Source organism: Engystomops pustulosus, chromosome 8, assembly GCF_040894005.1.
Source record: "Engystomops pustulosus chromosome 8, aEngPut4.maternal, whole genome shotgun sequence".
In the NCBI taxonomy this organism is placed as follows: Eukaryota; Metazoa; Chordata; class Amphibia; order Anura; family Leptodactylidae; genus Engystomops; species Engystomops pustulosus.
The window spans coordinates 126,852,862-126,870,276 of record NC_092418.1 but is presented as its reverse complement, the minus strand read 5'-3'; the positions used below and the strand labels follow the sequence as shown (position 1 = coordinate 126,870,276).

General features: G+C 41.8%; 1 protein-coding gene across 21 annotated transcripts in view; it reads right to left on the bottom strand.

Moving 5' to 3' along the window:
• NEB (nebulin) overlaps positions 1-17,415 on the bottom strand; it is a 197,437-nt gene that overhangs the window by 113,456 nt on the left and 66,566 nt on the right. For all 21 annotated transcript variants that reach the window (XM_072122519.1, XM_072122521.1, XM_072122523.1 and 18 more), the window contains 28 exons: positions 16,616-16,927; positions 15,451-15,657; positions 15,176-15,280; positions 14,363-14,470; positions 13,968-14,279; positions 13,674-13,880; positions 12,829-12,933; positions 12,325-12,432; positions 11,754-12,065; positions 8,571-8,774; positions 8,384-8,488; positions 7,933-8,040; positions 7,546-7,857; positions 6,244-6,447; positions 5,838-5,942; positions 5,356-5,463; positions 4,574-4,885; positions 4,162-4,365; positions 3,267-3,371; positions 2,782-2,889; positions 2,312-2,623; positions 2,029-2,232; positions 1,698-1,802; positions 1,485-1,592; positions 975-1,286; positions 692-895; positions 331-435; positions 120-227 (listed from right to left, as the gene is read on the bottom strand). In XM_072122519.1, the coding sequence (XP_071978620.1) occupies positions 120-227; positions 331-435; positions 692-895; positions 975-1,286; positions 1,485-1,592; positions 1,698-1,802; positions 2,029-2,232; positions 2,312-2,623; positions 2,782-2,889; positions 3,267-3,371; positions 4,162-4,365; positions 4,574-4,885; positions 5,356-5,463; positions 5,838-5,942; positions 6,244-6,447; positions 7,546-7,857; positions 7,933-8,040; positions 8,384-8,488; positions 8,571-8,774; positions 11,754-12,065; positions 12,325-12,432; positions 12,829-12,933; positions 13,674-13,880; positions 13,968-14,279; positions 14,363-14,470; positions 15,176-15,280; positions 15,451-15,657; positions 16,616-16,927 (5,109 nt within the window). The remainder of the gene's footprint in view (positions 1-119; positions 228-330; positions 436-691; positions 896-974; positions 1,287-1,484; positions 1,593-1,697; positions 1,803-2,028; positions 2,233-2,311; positions 2,624-2,781; positions 2,890-3,266; positions 3,372-4,161; positions 4,366-4,573; positions 4,886-5,355; positions 5,464-5,837; positions 5,943-6,243; positions 6,448-7,545; positions 7,858-7,932; positions 8,041-8,383; positions 8,489-8,570; positions 8,775-11,753; positions 12,066-12,324; positions 12,433-12,828; positions 12,934-13,673; positions 13,881-13,967; positions 14,280-14,362; positions 14,471-15,175; positions 15,281-15,450; positions 15,658-16,615; positions 16,928-17,415) is intronic.

Here is a 17,415-nt window from a genome sequence, read left to right as displayed (position 1 = left end):
GATCCACACACATGGAGCACTTGGAACACTTGGACTGGGAACACTTACTCATTGAATATTACTGTTACTCATTAGATTTATTATATACAGTATATCCATTGTAAGTCATGAGAACTTACATCACTGGCGATATCTCTGGAAGCTCTGGCAGCCTTGATTGCTATGGCATCAGCTTTCAAGTCGTATCCTTTGGCCTTGGCTTCATCCCATCCTTGGGTGTACAATTTCTTGAGAAATAAAAAACTATCTGTTAGATCTAAAATTTATATTTACTGATAAACCTTATTCTGGACATTCCTCGTCCTATAACTTTGGTGATGTAGTACTTACATTGCTAACATTCACTTTGTTGGCTTTAGCCAGCAAAATTTCAGGAGTATCCGGCATGACGTGGATAGTCCGCTTGTCCGTATTCCAGGCATCAGTGTACAGACGCTGCAAGAGAAAGCGGAGTAGAAGTGAAAATCATGGAATAAGGATAAACAACAGCATTAACCACTGAATTAGCCTCAGTTCTGTAGGGAATGAGCAGATATATGTCGGAATTTACTGGATCTCAGTTCCATGAGACTGTCTAACATATTTTTCATTATTAAAATATAAAAATGTTTAAAAAATTTATGGGAAATGTGGAAAATTAAGAAACACAATTACATAGACCCAATTTTTGAGTTTCATCTCCAGTACTTACATTGTTCATCAGCTGAGCGTTATTCTTGGCAAGAACCAATTCCATTGAGTCTGGAACAGACGTGAACTTGAGGGTGTCTGGTTTCTGACGATAAGACTTTTCACTCAGGATCTCTCCGGCCTTCTTTACCTTCTCCACCTCCAAGGAACCAACAGGAACCCAACCAATGCCCTTGAGCCATTCTAGATCCGATTTGTAGACAGCCTGAGAACAGTGGGGAAACCATTATTTGAATGTCTGATACACTGAAACACAAAATCATTTCATGGATTGTATTACGTACATCACTCTGGAGCTCATAGGCTTTCTTGGCCTGGATGACGTCGTTCTGGTCGGGCAGACATGTCCATTGGTGAAGGTAATGACGGTAGTCAATGTCGCTGACTAATTTCTGGCAATTCTTGGCCAAAAGCACAGACAGCATCTCCACTGGGCTGTTGTACTTAGTCTTCTGCTTCTCAAAGTCCTTCTTGTATTCTCGGTCACTCTGGATCTTGGCAACATGCATGGCCCACACGGACTTAGGATCATCCAATAGGCTTCTGAAGCCGACATGGTGGCCTTGCTGCTGGCGGTATGCTTTTTTATATTTATACTAAAAGAGAAGAAATTTTTTTCAGAATTAGCTTAAAAACATTTCTCAAAATAAGGAATTGTGAACGATCTGGAGGTGATCCACACATATGACTGGGACAAGATATTACTATTGCTAATTAGATTTATGGAAAACAATGTAAACATATACTCATTGGTGACCACACAGAACACATCCAATTAAATCAACAGTGTTTACATCACTGGCGATATCTCTGGAAGCTCTGGCAGCTTTGATTGCTATGGCATCAGCCTTCAAGTCATATCCTTTGGCCTTAGCTTCATCCCATCCTTGGGTGTACAATTTCTGCAGATACAACATGTATGTGTTAGCGCTAAAACATAAATTTACCGATAAACATGATTCATGTTATGTTACCTCATGCTACTAGTTTGGTGATGTAGTACTTACATTGCTGACATTCACTTTGTTGGCTTTAGCCAGCAAAATTTCAGGAGTATCCGGCATGACGTGGATAGTCCGCTTGTCCGTATTCCAGGCATCAGTGTACAGACGCTGCAAGAGAAAGCGGTGTGGAAAATAAACACCATGAAATAAGAATATACTCATGAATACTACTAATGAGTGGGTGCTGTGATATCGGAAGTAAATCACTTCATCCCACATTGTCCCATGGGATTTTTTGATTGAATAAAGTTATTAAAAATTATCAAAAATGTATCTGAAATGTGCAAAATTATGAAACAATAGAATCCTCAATTCATGGATTTATAGTACTTACATTGTTCATCAGCTGAGCATTATTCTTGGCAAGAACCAAATCCATTGAGTCAGTAACAGACGTGAACTTGAGGGTGTCTGGTTTCTGACGATAAGCCTTTTCACTCAGGATCTCTCCGGCCTTCTTTACCTTCTCCACCTCCAAGGAACCAACAGGAACCCAACCAATGCCCTTGAGCCATTCTAGATCCGATTTGTAGACAGCCTGAGAACAGTGGGGAAACCATTATTTGAATGTCTGATACACTGAAACACAAAATCATTTCATGGATTGTATTACGTACATCACTCTGGAGCTCATAGGCTTTCTTGGCCTGGATGACGTCGTTCTGGTCGGGCAGACATGTCCATTGGTGAAGGTAATGACGGTAGTCAATGTCGCTGACTAATTTCTGGCAATTCTTGGCCAAAAGCACAGACAGCATCTCCACTGGGCTGTTGTACTTAGTCTTCTGCTTCTCAAAGTCCTTCCTGTATTCTCGCTCACTCTGGATCTTGGCAACATGCATGGCCCACACGGACTTAGGATCATCCAATAGGCTTCTGAAGCCGACATGGTGGCCTTGCTGCTGGCGGTATCCTTTTTTGTATTTGAACTATGAAAAAAAAATACAGAAATCTAAAATGATACAACGATGATTATATTCTCCTCTTGGTCAGTTCTAAGACTTCAAATCATGTAAAACAAGTATTATTTCAAAAAGCTGGAACAATACGAAGGTCCATCATCAAACATAACTGGCTGAGAACTTACATCGCTGATTATATCTCTGGAGGCTTTGGCAGCTTTGATTGAGATGGCATCGACACGTAAGTCATAGCCTTTCTTTTTACTTTCTTCCAGGGCAAGTCTGTATTGTTTCTGTAACAGGAAAATAGAATTTATAATTGATAGACTGGAAAACATGGACAAATGGAAATACAGTGAAATGGCAACTTAAATGGCACTGGAAAGGGGGTTCCCTCCCACCTGGATATCAATGATCTATTGTACAAATAGATATGACTGGATATACTGTAGTAGCTGCAGTAACCGGCCCAACCCTCCCGTACATACGTAAGACTCAGCTGAATGTGCACATCATGGGAAGGGTGAGAGTGCAGCAAGTCATTGCTTAAAGGGTTAAAAGTAACACATTTGACAAGCATCTATCTACTGTATAACTAGATATACAATATCCATAAATGATATGGTTACGATAATTTATACCATAATTACCCCACATGAGAGATACTTACCTCACTGTAATTGATACGGTTTTGTTTGGCCAGTTCAATCTCAGGGGTGTCCGGCATCACATGGATTGTAGTCTTATCCTTCTCCCAAGCACCAGTATACAAGCGCTAGAAAAAGCAAGAATGGACCAGTTACTCTCATGTGTTCCTTTAACTACATTAAATAGGAATAAACCCAAGAAAATATAAGCATGGGACTTACATCCTGAGACATGTAGCTCCATGATGTGTTAGAACCGGGATTTGGTGCAACCTCTTAGCCCTCGTGCTACAACAATGGCAGCTAGCTCACGGTACATCAAGACTAAGGTTAATGCCGAAACGCATGGATCTTTTTATCCGATGTATCAACTAATCAGAATTATTAATAAAACCTGAATGATTTTTGGATAGGAACGTTGTGCTGGATATTTTCTGGATTCATGGCCGTCATTGACTTCTACTATTCACGCTGTATCTCACCGCACTGTGACTGAGCTGGGGGGCTCACCCCAAGTTATAGAGCAGGTCCTAGTCCTGTTCCGATTTGTGGTTTGGTCACTCGGCTACTATAGAGATGGAAGGAGTGAGCAGCGCTGATCCCTCCATCTTCACCCGGTCGAAACTGGCCACAAACTTTTCCCTGTTTACAGCCCATTTTAAGCCCACTATTGTGTGCAATCGACCTTAGACAGAGGGCAAAACCTCCCCCTGTTCCTGTACATAAAGTCTTAGACATGTTAGGACTCATTTACTAAGGGTCATGGATTGCACTTTCATCGGACTTTGCACCTTTTTCAAGGATTTGCATGGCTTGGACAGGTATTTAGCAGGTGTCTGCGCTGGGATTTTGGTGCGTGTGATGGTTTTTTGGCGCAGCTGTGCTCTGGGTTCCATGCGGGGGGGGGTGTTGGCTCACCTTATTCATGATTTCAGCATTGGCCTTTGCAAGGGTTATCTCCATAGAATCTGTCACGCTGGTGAACTTCAGAGTGTCTGGTTTCTGGCGATATTTATGATCACTCAGGATTTCACCCACTCTTTTGTTGTTCTCCACTTCCAACGAGCCAATTGGAACCCATCCAATTCCTTTCAACCACTGCAGATCTGCTTTGTACATGTTCTGTGGCAAAGAATAATGGTGACAATGTATTTAGCCTGGGCAGAAGACGTCCTCTGTGAATGTATGTCAAGAACCTTCTGCTTATGTCAATCGCCAAATAGTTGTGATTATTTACAGGACCTACTCAAACCCTCTGAAAACTTAGCCACCCACTTGTCTAGAACTATTTACTATGCAGTAGAGTTTCTTAAATGCAAATCATACTCACATCACTTTGGATATCATAGACCTTCCTGGCATGGACCACGTCATTCTGGTCGGGCAGACATGTCCATTGGTGCAGGTACTTCCTGTAGTCAATGTCGCTGACCAGTGTCTGGCATTTTTTGGCCAACAAAAAGCCCAGCATGTCCACGGGCATGTTAAACTTTGTTTTCCACTTCTCAAAGTCTTTATGATATTCTCTATCACTCTGGATTTTGCCCACGTGCATGGCCCAGACCGATTTTGGATCATCCTGTAGACTGCGGAAGCCAACGTGGTGTCCTTGTTGCTTACGGTATCCAGTTTTGTATTTGAACTGAAGGTAAAAGGATTAAAATATATACATAAAAAGAATATCTCAGTGATTTTCAGTTATCCTCTATTCACTGGCTAAGAGATAACCTGCAGGGACCTCCATGATCATGAGAACACAAATCCTGATCAGTACCACCAGATGCTTCTTCATACAGAGGTGCAAGGGTCCCTACTTTTTCAGGATACTACTGATCTACATGGATAGGCCCTGACTCTGGCTCTGGCTCTAGTGGAGGGAGGACCCTGCCTGTGAGGGTTCACAATCTATATCTAAGGGGAGAAGGAGGCGAGGGAGCAGATCCGTGTGGTCATCCGTAACAGATGGGTTCCCAGGTTAATGTTTGAAGGATTGGAAGGTGGAGGACAGTCAGAGGAGAGAGTTCCAGTGTATAGGGGAAGCACAGGAGAAGTTCTGGAGACAATTGAGAGGATTGAAGATTATGTATTTGACATACTGTATTTTATACTTACATCGCTGGCGATATCTCGTGAAGCTTTGGCAGCTTTTATAGGGATCGCATCGACCCTCAGGTCATAGCCCTTCTTCTTTGATTCTTCTAGAGCTTTCCTGTATAGACTCTATATAGAAAAGAGAACGCTAGTTAAAATAATAAGGGGTTTCAGCACAGACCTTGCATCTTAATCTGCATAAAATCAACTATTTCTCAGAAAATTTCAAAGACAGGAGAATATACAAGTTCCATTAATGGGTTGGACCTCATGGTCCTGATGCTGAAGCAGTATACATACATGTGACCCATCTAAAGATTTATCCAAATCTGTGTTTTTAACATATAAACTTTACTTTATTGTAATTTTATGAGCTTACTATTAAAAGTAAAATTTTAGTGCTTGCATATGTCTGATTGACCCTTTTGGATGGATTGTATTTATCCTACCAAGTATTAATCAGCCTCCTTTTTGGAGAGTACCATTACAAATGTGTTACTTACATCACTGTAGTTAAATTTGTTCTGTCTGGCCAGCTCGATTTCTGGTGTGTCCGGCATGATGTGGATGGTAGTTTTGTCCTTGTTCCAGGCTTCAGTGTAGAGGCGCTAGAATACAATGTACATGTGGAGTTATTCTTTTTGGGGATATACAGTTCTTTTTGTATTGATGACCATAAGAGCGTTACCGGTGTTGTCGACCAGGGTCAATGGCTTTGTCGAACGGTAAACTGTGTACAATCTATACCTGACCATTGACCATATGTAGAGAAGTCTAGATCATTATCCAGCACAAGAAAATGGTTGATGAATGGAAATGTTTGACATTTAGGAAACTTTTATTTACATCTTTTGCATTTGAAGAATAAATCCAGTAAAAGCCATGCCCGGGCCGGTCTATGTAACTTACCTTGTTCATAATTTCAGCATTAGCTTTGGCCAGATTGAGCTCCAGAGAGTCGGTGACACTGGTGAATTTCAGGGTGTTTGGCGGCTGCTTGTATTTCTTATCACTTAAAATCTCTCCGGCTTTCTTTGCCTTTTCGACATCTAGAGAGCCGATAGGGACCCAGCCGATACCCTTCAACCACTGCATGTCTGCCTTGTACAAATTCTGTGAAGAAGGAGAATACGTGAATTGTCAGGATTTTGGACAAAATACATTTCTTACAACATATCACCGTGCACATACCACAATAATACTAAAGGCATTACTTATACAATGGCCGGATAACATTTCCCTCATTGTTATGATTATTGTTATTATGTATTTGTATCCCTGGGGCTGTACAAGTGATAGGGGATTCACGTAAATTACATTAAGACAAGTACAAATCCAAAACAAGTGAACCCTGCCCCTGAGGCTCACAATCTATCTTGGAGGAATTGATCAGAGCAGGCAATCTTTATCATCTGAAGGGTTGGAAGGAGGGGGACAGTCTGACACATTATGGTAGAGGGTATGGAGGATGCGCGGTCGCAGGATACGGTTGTGAGAAGAGCAGAAGGTAAAAGAGAGAAGCTAAAGCTCCTGTGAGGAGCGGAGATTACATGTGGGACGGTATCGGTTGATGAGTTCAGAGATATATGGAGGGACAGGTTGTGGGCGGCTCTGTAAGTCATTGTTATTATCATTGATGATAACAATGGATAACCAGAGGAAGAACTGGCAGAGGGAAGAGGAAAGTCAGAGGAGGAGCGAGGAGATTGATTAGGAGGGCAGCAGAGTTTAGGATAGAATGGAGGACACTTAGAGAGTTGACTGGGAGGCCACAGAGAACAATGTTACAGTAGGAAAGGATGAGGGCATAGACTAGTAATTCTGTAGGCTCTGGATTGAGGAAGGGTCAGATGTGAGAGATGTTCTTGAGATGGAGGCAGCAGGTTGTAGTAAGGACCTGGATGTGAGGCTTAAAGGATAAAGCTTATACATGTTTTACTTGTCATTAGGACAGGTGTTCAGCATTGGATCAATGTAGGTCCAGCTCCTGGTACATCCAACAATGAGTTGTTAATAGAAACTGCAGCACATCAACAAGCTCTTGCATTTTTTGCATAGTGGTTTTGTTCAGTATTGCAGTTCAGCTCCATTCACTTGGATGGGACATGTGAGCAATGAGTGTGATGTTACAGGCCTGTAAATCTATTTTCTGTGCATAGATATAATGTAGTATTATCTTGTTCAATGCTTTTGTTTTAGTTCTATACTTACATCACTTTGGATATCATAGACCTTCCTGGCATGGACCACGTCATTCTGGTCGGGCAGACATGTCCATTGGTGCAGGTACTTCCTGTAGTCAATGTCGCTGACCAGTGTCTGGCATTTCTTGGCCAACACAAAGCCCAGCATGTCCACGGGCATGTTGAATACGGTCTTTGACTTATCGAAATCTTTCTTGTACTCCCTCTCACTCTGGATCTTAGCCACATGCATGCTCCATACCAATTTCGGGTCATCTTGTATACTGCGGCATCCAACATGGTGTCCTAGTTGTTTCCTATAGGCATTCTTGTACTTGTACTAGAGAAACAAAGGAGCATTTGGAATTTTTGTTTTATGTGAATTGCATTATGAGACCTGTAGGTGAATACTTACGTCACTGGCGATATCTCGGGACGCTCGAGCTGCCTTGATCGGGATGGCGTCTGAACGGAGGTCATATCCTTTTGCTTTGGATTCTTCTAGGGCTTGTCTGTATAGTTTCTGGTGAAAAGAATGGAAAAAGTGTTAATTGTATTAGAGAAGGTAAAGTCACATGGGCTGGGGGCTTGGGAGATTGGTCTGCGACTTGATGTTCCTCAACTATCAAGAATAGGTCGCAACCAAGATAGGAGCAAAAATCCAGATGCTTTGTATAGGTCATCACTATAATGTCTGGAGTGGACTGACACGAGCACATTTAAGTGGAAGGGGCTGAGCTGAAAATCCAAGCTGACCATTATACATAGAGAATAATTGGATGGAGGCCCAGGTTTCAGTCTGATCCTGTTCTAATTAGGTCATCAATATGTCCACTAAACCAGGCTGTGGGCTCCAGTCTCCTTACCTCGCTGTAGTTAATCTTGTTCTGTTTGGCAAGGAGGACCTCAGGAGTGTCGGGCATGATGTGGATCTGTGTCTTATCCTTGTTCCATGCATCTGTATACAGGCGCTGGAATAAAGACAAATATGTAAAAATCAGCAGTCCATGACATCAAGGCTCAAAAAGTGGAGAAATCATGTCAAATCTCTACCTTATTCATGATCTGTGCATTGGACTTGGCCAGCTCCATTTCCATGGAGTCAGTGACGCTGGTGAAGCGGAATTTGTCTGGCTGTTGGCGATACTTTTTGTCGCTTATAATAATTGAGGCGCGTTTGTTTTTCTCATCATCCAAGGAACCACTAGGAGACCAACCAATTCCTTTCAGCCACTGCAGATCAGCCTTATATTGGACCTACAAGACACAATGAGCACAGGTTACACGATATAAATCCAACATCAATTGAAATCCATTGGCCCCAGATTGGATGGCGGCTAATATAATGTTTAGTCCCCATGAAAGATGAGATAATCTCATGTCTACATCATCTAAACAAAAGGTGGGATATGCTCAAACCCAACATGACTTCTGTCCTTCCTTCAGCCTCATTCAGACAGTCCTCTACTCCTTACGGGTTAGCACCTGAGATTGCTGCCACATAAAACCAACATTTTTGGGTTATACCAACAAATATCTCAGCTTATGAAATCCGCACCGGCAACAGACAGATAAGAAAAGTAGAAAAAAGGGTTTTTTTCCATATACATAAAAAAATCACTGCGAACAAACAAAAAGAAAAAAGGTTCCGCGTTTTGGACAAAGTTCAGTAATTGTCCTCAATCATTCCTTGTAATATAGTGATATATATATACTGTATACCAGAAGGTGAGTACCTAATGCAACCTTGTACTATGAGGAGAGATAATGAGAGGGAATGAACATCAGCTCATTTTTGGGGTTCAAGTCTTTGGGGTGGCGTGTGTCTGATGACGTGATCCGGCATGCTTCACCTCCCCTTCTATTGATATAGACTGATAGGGAGTGTGTGGAACTATTATATATTGATGTGTTCCGGGAGCTAGTTGAGTTATTGGGATTGGCACTGCTAATATGTTCGGCTTTGCATATTTTTAGTTTTCGATCTGTGCAGCCTCCATACTGTCATGTGCATTGTTTGCATGTGGACAATATACCACGTAGGTTGATTCACAGTTTTAGTATCTGGTAATGGAGAAAATTTATGCAGTTACTGTAGAGGTGAAAAATGAAGTATTGTTCGTATAGCGACAGATATTGCACCTTCTGCCTCCCTCTGAAGCCTAAACATACAGGATTGGGGTGTCTTTTAGTGAAATAATTGGGTGCAAAAATTTTCCCCAAAGTAGGAGCTTTAGTGGATACGCAGTGTATGCCTTTATCCAATGACTGGTTCAGAGTTTCCTCTTGGTATAAAAGTGCCATGTATTTTTTCACGATATTGGTGGCTTCCTGGTATTGGGAGCTAAATTGAGTGACAAAGGTCGGTTTTTCATTTTTGTTGGCCGCTGTGATGTGTGTGCCCTGTCCTGTACATCCGTGATGTTCCGGGCTCTGTGACATAATTTGGAGCCATACCCCCTTTGGTGTAGCCGTTTGTCTATAGTATTGCATTCTTATAGGTAACTACTGTTGGATGAGGAGGCCCTTTTAGCTTTATATATTCTCCTATGGGGAGATTCTTTATGGTACGGGTGACCGCTGTCGGCTCTAAGGGTTACCTGAGGTTGGTTTACGGTAGAGTTTTGTATATAAGGATTTAAGTGTGGGATTACCCTCAAGTTGTATGTCCAGAAAGGAGATGGTACAGACTTGGTGATCAAAAGTGAATTTAAGGTTATGGTCATTATTGTTGAGGTAAGACATGAAATCGACGACTGCCTCTGGGCAATGAGGAGGCCGTCTAATGTACCCTAATGTACCTGCCATACCAGTAAATGTATTCAGCAAAAGGGTTAGATGTAGTCAAAAGATATTGCTCTTCCCAGATGGCCATGTACAAATTGCCCAGAGAAACGGGCTCCCATTGGGCACCCTAATTTGGTTGCCGAAAACAAAAAAAAATAGTTGTGTAAAAGAAAATACAACACATCTTCTATATAACCCTTTAAAATGGAGGAAAAGGTGCTGTAACGTTGCTGGTGTGATGTATCTCGCATGACGGAGCCTGCAGAGCCGTGGCATCACCGGAAGCCAGTTGCTATCACAGGACCACACCGTTTGCTCCATGGCACGTAGGACAGTTTTACTATCCGGAATGTAGCCAGCGAGTCTCAGCACAAAAGATTGTAATAAGGTGTCTAGCCATGAGCCGAATTTTTCAAATAAGGACCCCACACCAGACACAATAGGATGAGACTTGGGTAGAGAAAATATCCTTGTGCGTTGTACGATAAAAATACATGGTGGGGCAAACAGGGTCCAGAGGAATTAAAGACTCGGCAACATCTCATACTTATGTCTACTCTAAGTGCTAATTGGGCCAAATTAGGCTTCAACATGTTTTCAGGGATTAAGGCCGCCTCTACAGGAGACTGACCCCCAATGTGTAAAGGGGTTGGGGTAGCAAACCAAAGTCTCTGGCCTACTTGAATCCTGGTAAATTGAGAGATATCATAAAGGTTCCATCATAATTATAACTTCTATGTTTGTATAAATCGCTAGAAAGAATTTAAATGACTTGAAGGGGTCTCCAGGACTGACAACTAATGACCTTGGGTCGGGGACTAAGAGCTCTCCTTATTGAGATTTACATAATTAATGCCGCCTTGGAATAAACACGCAGGTTTGGTTTTAATCCCACATCCAACCGTTGGGCTTCTTGAAAGTCCTGCTTAACATTAAGGCTGCCTTACACGGAGGCCAAAAGAGGCAATGTTTCCTTATCCCATCCTGGAAAACGGATTTGTATATTTCCCAGAATCCCTCAGTAGAGCATCAATGACTGCAAGTCTCCACAAACCTGCATCATGGCCTTATTTGGCAAAGTCTCCTTAAGGAGAACTCTTACTTACTGACCCTAGTCAGAAGCCTCATACAGACCCCTACACTGTGCTGCTGAGATGCAAAGCCATCAAAACAGTCTAGAGTTGGGAATCTGTTCCTTCTAGAATACATATACTGGTTTTGTTTTCATCCCACATCACATCGTGCTTGATGTTAAGGGGCTGCCCTACACGGTAGCCCAAAGAGCTGTAGTTTCCCTTATACTATCCTGGAAAATGTATTTGCATATTTTCCCAATTTATGACTTCAGTATAGGTAAAAACCTCACAGCTATTTACGTTTTGAGTAGAGAACCCCTTTAAGGAACATGTGGATGGATAGAGGCCATGTATGGAGGTGCTTTGTACTCACATCACTTTGCAGGTCGTAGGTCTTCCTGGCATGTACCACATCATTCTGGTCCGGCAGACAGGTCCATTTATGAAGAATGTTTTTGTAGTCAATATCACTGACTAGTGTCTGGCATTTCTTGGCCAGCAATATTCCCAGCATGTCAACTGGGGTATTAAACTTGGTCCTCCATTTTTCATATTCCTTCTTGTATTCGCGATCACTCTGGATCTTGGCCACGTGCATGGCCCATACAGACTTGGGGTCATCCTGGAGACTGCGGAAGCCAATGTGGTGTCCTTGTTGCTTCCTGTAACCGTCTTTGTATTTGTACTGTAGGCAGGAGAAAAATTAAGAAATGGTATCTTATTATAACGATGTTGAATCTGTTGCAGTCCACGTCCACCATGCTTTGCACTGCAGCTGTATGTCCACATTGGATAGAAATCAATATGTGGTTGAATTGCTTTCCATTACTGCATGAATACCGGTACATTAAATATTAATTACAATTATGTTACATCCAATGTCATGTTAGGGTTTGTGGACTACTATTTGCAAAAATTAACTAATGATCAGAAGCCAATCTTACATCACTGGCAATGTCCCTTGAAGATCTGGCAGCCTTAATCGGTATGGCATCGGCACGCAGGTCGTAACCTTTCTTCTTAAGCTCCTCATAACCTGCTTTGTAGATTTTCTGTGAAAAAAAATAATTTATACAAGAAATAAGAATTTTCAGTAACATTAAGTGGAATTATTTATCCTGGATACTAAGATCTATCTTTCTACTAACGAGGAGCTCAGCCAGATACCAATCTCCATTTCTCCCTTACAATCCTTCACATCGACAGTTAAATAAAAATTAAATTTGCAGCCACCACTAGGTGGAGATCTAGAGCGTACTGCCTGCTGAAGAGCTCCCTCTAGTGGTCGCTGTGGGCAGACAGGAAATATAATATAGGGTACAATATGATATTATAATTCTATAGAATCTGAAGTAAGATCTAATAATACTTTACTGAGTAGATTATGGTCTTCTATCTGAGCTGATATTACAGAAGCCTATTTCAACCTCCCAATTACCAATACTTACCTCACTTATGTTGATCAGATTATTCTTTGCCTGTAGGATCTCCGGTGTGTCGGGCATGACATGAATGTGTGTCTTGTCTTTTTCCCAGGCTTCTGTGTAAAGTTTCTACAGAGGGAAAATAATATTAAAGTTCAATCTGCGAAGAGGAATCACAAATGATCAATAGATAGAAGCTGCGCAATCATTAAATCCAAATTTCATGGTGTCTATTTTGTCTATAAATGGTCCCTAAATGTAGCTAGCGGCCTGTTAGGTGACTGTTTAGACCTTTGTATGGAGTCTAGTAATACTTTCTCACTGATCTGACTTTGTTGAGTCTATTGTAGACCAAAGCTTTATACATCACGGCACATTCTAGTTCTAATGACTTTCATAAACTCACCCTCAAAGTGGGAGGTCAAGTGCACTTTAGGGGCAGTTTGGGCAATGTGGGGTCAGGTCGAGGAGGAATTTTGGTTGAAGGATCCAGCGACTATGACCCTTACTCAATCCTAATTCCATGGATTGGCAAGGAATGGCAAATGTAAGAGTCATATGCAAACCTTAATAAAGTGGCATCATCCATATGTGATCACCACTCTCTCCAAACTGGGGACACAGGAACTAGTTGTTATGATTGGTGAGGATCCCAATGGTAGCAATCACACAGGGGGATATCCATCATTTGCTCTGATACGACTCCCAAGCCTCAATATTCTCCAATTGTAAAGGGAAAGTGGAGATTATTGTAGGATATGGTAACATTTTTCTGGTGGCCCTTACCACATCCATCGACCATTGATGGAAGGAGCTTTACTCATTATATTCCTACATATAGAACTAGTTTATCAAAAACTTGAACTTACATTGTTCATGATCTGTGCATTGTTCTTGGCCAAGACAAGATCCATGGAGTCCGGCAGACTTGTGAATCTGAATTTGTCTGGGTGCTGGCGGTATTTCTTCTCACTGAGAATTTCCATGGCTTTCCTGTTTTTCTCAGCTTCTTGTGATCCGAAGGGAATCCATCCTACACCCTTCATATACTCATTGTAGTCGGCCTTGTAGGCGTTCTGGTAAAAAGTAATATAAGTAATAAAATGAGTTCATGTGTGTCTACTAGTAAATACAGATGATAATAGGAATCCCCGGACACTTACATCGCTCTGGATCTCATACACCTTCCTTGCTTGGACGAAGGCAGTCTGGTCCGGCAGACAGGTCCAGTTGTGCAGAAGTCGTTTGTAGTCAATATCACTGACTAATGTCTGGCACTTCTTGGCCAACAGGAAGCCCAACATGTCTACCGGCATGTTAAACTTGGTCCTCCATTTGTCAAAGTCCTTCTTGTATTCGCGATCACTCTGGATCTTTGCCACGTGCATGGCCCATACAGACTTAGGGTCATCCTGTAGGCTGCGGAAGCCAACGTGGTGTCCCTGCTGCTTACGGTATCCAGTTTTGTATTTGTACTGGAAAAGGAAGAATTAGAAAATCAACCATTGAGTGATCATTTATAACCTTCGTCATGGCGTCTCTGGGTCGTCCTACTTACATCGCTAGCAATATCTCTGGAAGCTTTGGCGGCCTTGATAGAAATAGCATCAGGTCTGAGATCATAGCCCTTCTTAATTGCCTCCTGCCATCCTGATTTGTACAGTTTCTACAATGAAAGACAAACATTGTGAGTTTTTTAACCAAACAAATGATCAACTATCAAAAAATCCCCTTTCCACAAGTGTGATACATGTCTGGGAGTATTCGGAGAAGGTCTATGGAGACAAAGTCTTGCCCCATTCTCTTCATGATTATGGGCTGTGAAGGTTTGGGGGAACTTAGCATCAAAGGTAGAAGCTTCTGGGCCTCACAGACGTCTTTTGTGGTGCCGAAGCAATGATGTAGGGGCTTGTAGCACTCCAAAGGAAACGGCTTTATTCAGCTTTAACCCCTTCCCGTTTGCGCTGTACTAGTATGGCGCAGGTCGGGTCCTGATGCATGGAGAGGCATAGCCGGTAAGTCTATGCTGCATATTGCTAGCACCGATATAAATAGTAGTAAACAGTAAAAATCATAAACACATTAGATATCGCGCGTCCAAAAATGCCAGATCTATCAAAATATAATAACATTTTTTATTGCATTTTACTCCGTAACGGAAAATAGCACCCAAAGTCGAAAATGCCATACATATTTTTTGTAAAAACAAGGGCATAAAAAGTGAAAATGTCTCTCTCCTCCTTTCTATCTGTATTACAGGACACCTTTCAGATATTTCATTGCAATTATTCGGTGTATAGTATGGCCCCTTATAATGTAAAAACCAATGCCATTGATGGTAAAGTTTATACATTGTGCTGACATTCCGTACCTCACTAAACGTGATCTTGTTCTGTTTGGCCTGGAGAATATCGGGCGTGTCTGGCATCACGTGGATCTTGGTCTTATCCTTCTCCCACGCATCAGTGTATAAGTGCTAGAAAGAAATCAATAGGAAGGAATGTATAGGAGAAATCTGACAATGATACAATGTAACAATGCAGATAAATATGATAGAATTAGGTTACTCAATGATCTCAATGATCTTAGAATCAGGGAACATTCCCAAATTATATTTAGGTTAAAAATCCTGATTTGATTTCTTACCTTGTTCATGACCAGTGCGTTCTGCTTGGCTAGCTCCATGTCCATGGAATCCAGAGGTTTGGTAAAAGCGTGCTTGCTCGGGTGCTGGCGATAGCGGGCGTCACTCAGGATCTCCGAGGCTTTCTTGCTCTTCTCCACATCCAGGGACCCCAGTGGGCTCCATCCCATGCCCTTGTACCACGTCTTGTAGTCCATTTTATATTCATTCTACAACAAGAAGGAGTTTGTGTTGTATCAGAAAGAAATAGCCTTGTCTTTTTGGCGATCAGCATAGAAGGATCATACAGGTTACTGGATGTTATACTATGAGACTGGGCAGGGTATAGAGCAGGAAATTAAATGTATACAGGTTTTTGTACACAAAAGTTGGAACAACTTTAAAATATTCGCCCCTTTTTCATTTTTAGGATCCATAGAGTGTTAAAGGAATAACATGATATCACCAGGTTGAAGTATTGTAAACCAAGCACAGTGACCTACTGGTGTGTGCCCCTTCTGGCAGGATCCACTCATCTTTTAGCTTCCTTCTCCCTTGTTTTTAAGAAAAAAAAAACTGAGCTTTGAAATTATGCAAATTAGCCTCCATGGCTCCAGGTTCTATCAACACCTATGGAACCTGGAGCTCCTCTGGCTCATTTGCATAATTTTAAAAGCCTTTTTTTTTCTTAAAAACAAGGGAGAAGGGAGCTTAAAGATGAGTGGATCCTGCCAGAAGGGGCACACACCAGTATGTCAGTGTGCTTGGTTTACAATCCTTCATCCTGGTGGTTGGACATCTACCAGAACTTAAGGGCTGAAACTAAAGAAGGAACCCATTTCCTGTCAATTGGCATATCTAAAGAATAACTAAATGTTTATTTTTTGTACCTTTTACCTGTAATAACATAAAACAAATATTCAAACATAAGGTAAGGAGAATTTATGAGCACATTGTCTGGTTTCTTGTACTACTTTTTAGACTTCAATAAATCCCCCCATGTGTCAGTATTGGTTCCCCATTATATAATAATACAGGGGTATATTTTGAGCTGTTACTCTGTTACAGGGGTGTTCCCAGCTGTAGGCGTGTCCTTGGACAGTGCTCTGATTGGACTGTGCAGGGATGCACTGTTAGCTGGTTACGCCCATATGGCAATTAAAGAGGTGACATTTAGGAAATCCTTACATCACTCTGGATCTGGTTCATGTTCTTGGCCAGTTGAACGTGCATTGCATCTGGTAGCAGAATGTACTTGTGGATCAGATTCCTGTAATTGATGTTGGAGGCCACGGCTTGGGCCTCCTTGGCGGCCATGACACTAAACATGGAGACAGGTGTGTGGTATTTGGTCTTGGTTTTCTCGTAATCTTTCTTGTACTCCCGGTCGCTCTGCATCTTGGCAACGTTCATGTAGTGGACAAGTTTGGGGTCATCCTGCAGGTTACGGAATCCAACCATCTTTCCTTTGGCGTTTTCATAAGCTTTCTTGTATTTATACTGTGAAGATGGAAAAAGTGTTCATTTAGGGACAAAAATATTATTGCAAATATCAGAAATGATATATCCGGGGAAAGTATCCAGGAACGTACAGAAATGCCAATAACAGGACTGGTTCCAGTAATGAGACAATTGCTCTAATTTGGTTTCCTTTAAATTAGCAAAATTTCATAAATCGTTTTTATGGGGATCATTTCCAAAAGAAGCTCCGGCTTTAAATATAATGAATTACTGAAAGGGGTTTTTGGGCAAACTGGAAACCACTGATGGATTGGGTAAGATGTAAACTACAAAGAGAAAGGGATACTCTCCTGCTTCCAGCGTTCATTCCAGTGGTGGAACTCCGGCTCCCTCAACTTTAGGCCCCTGAAGCATTTAGGCTCATGTGCAAGACATCAACATAGGGGCACATTTACTAAGGGTCCGCAGCCGCGAATCCGTCGGGTTTTTCCCAAATATTTCCGCTTTGTGCTGTATTTCACGGGATT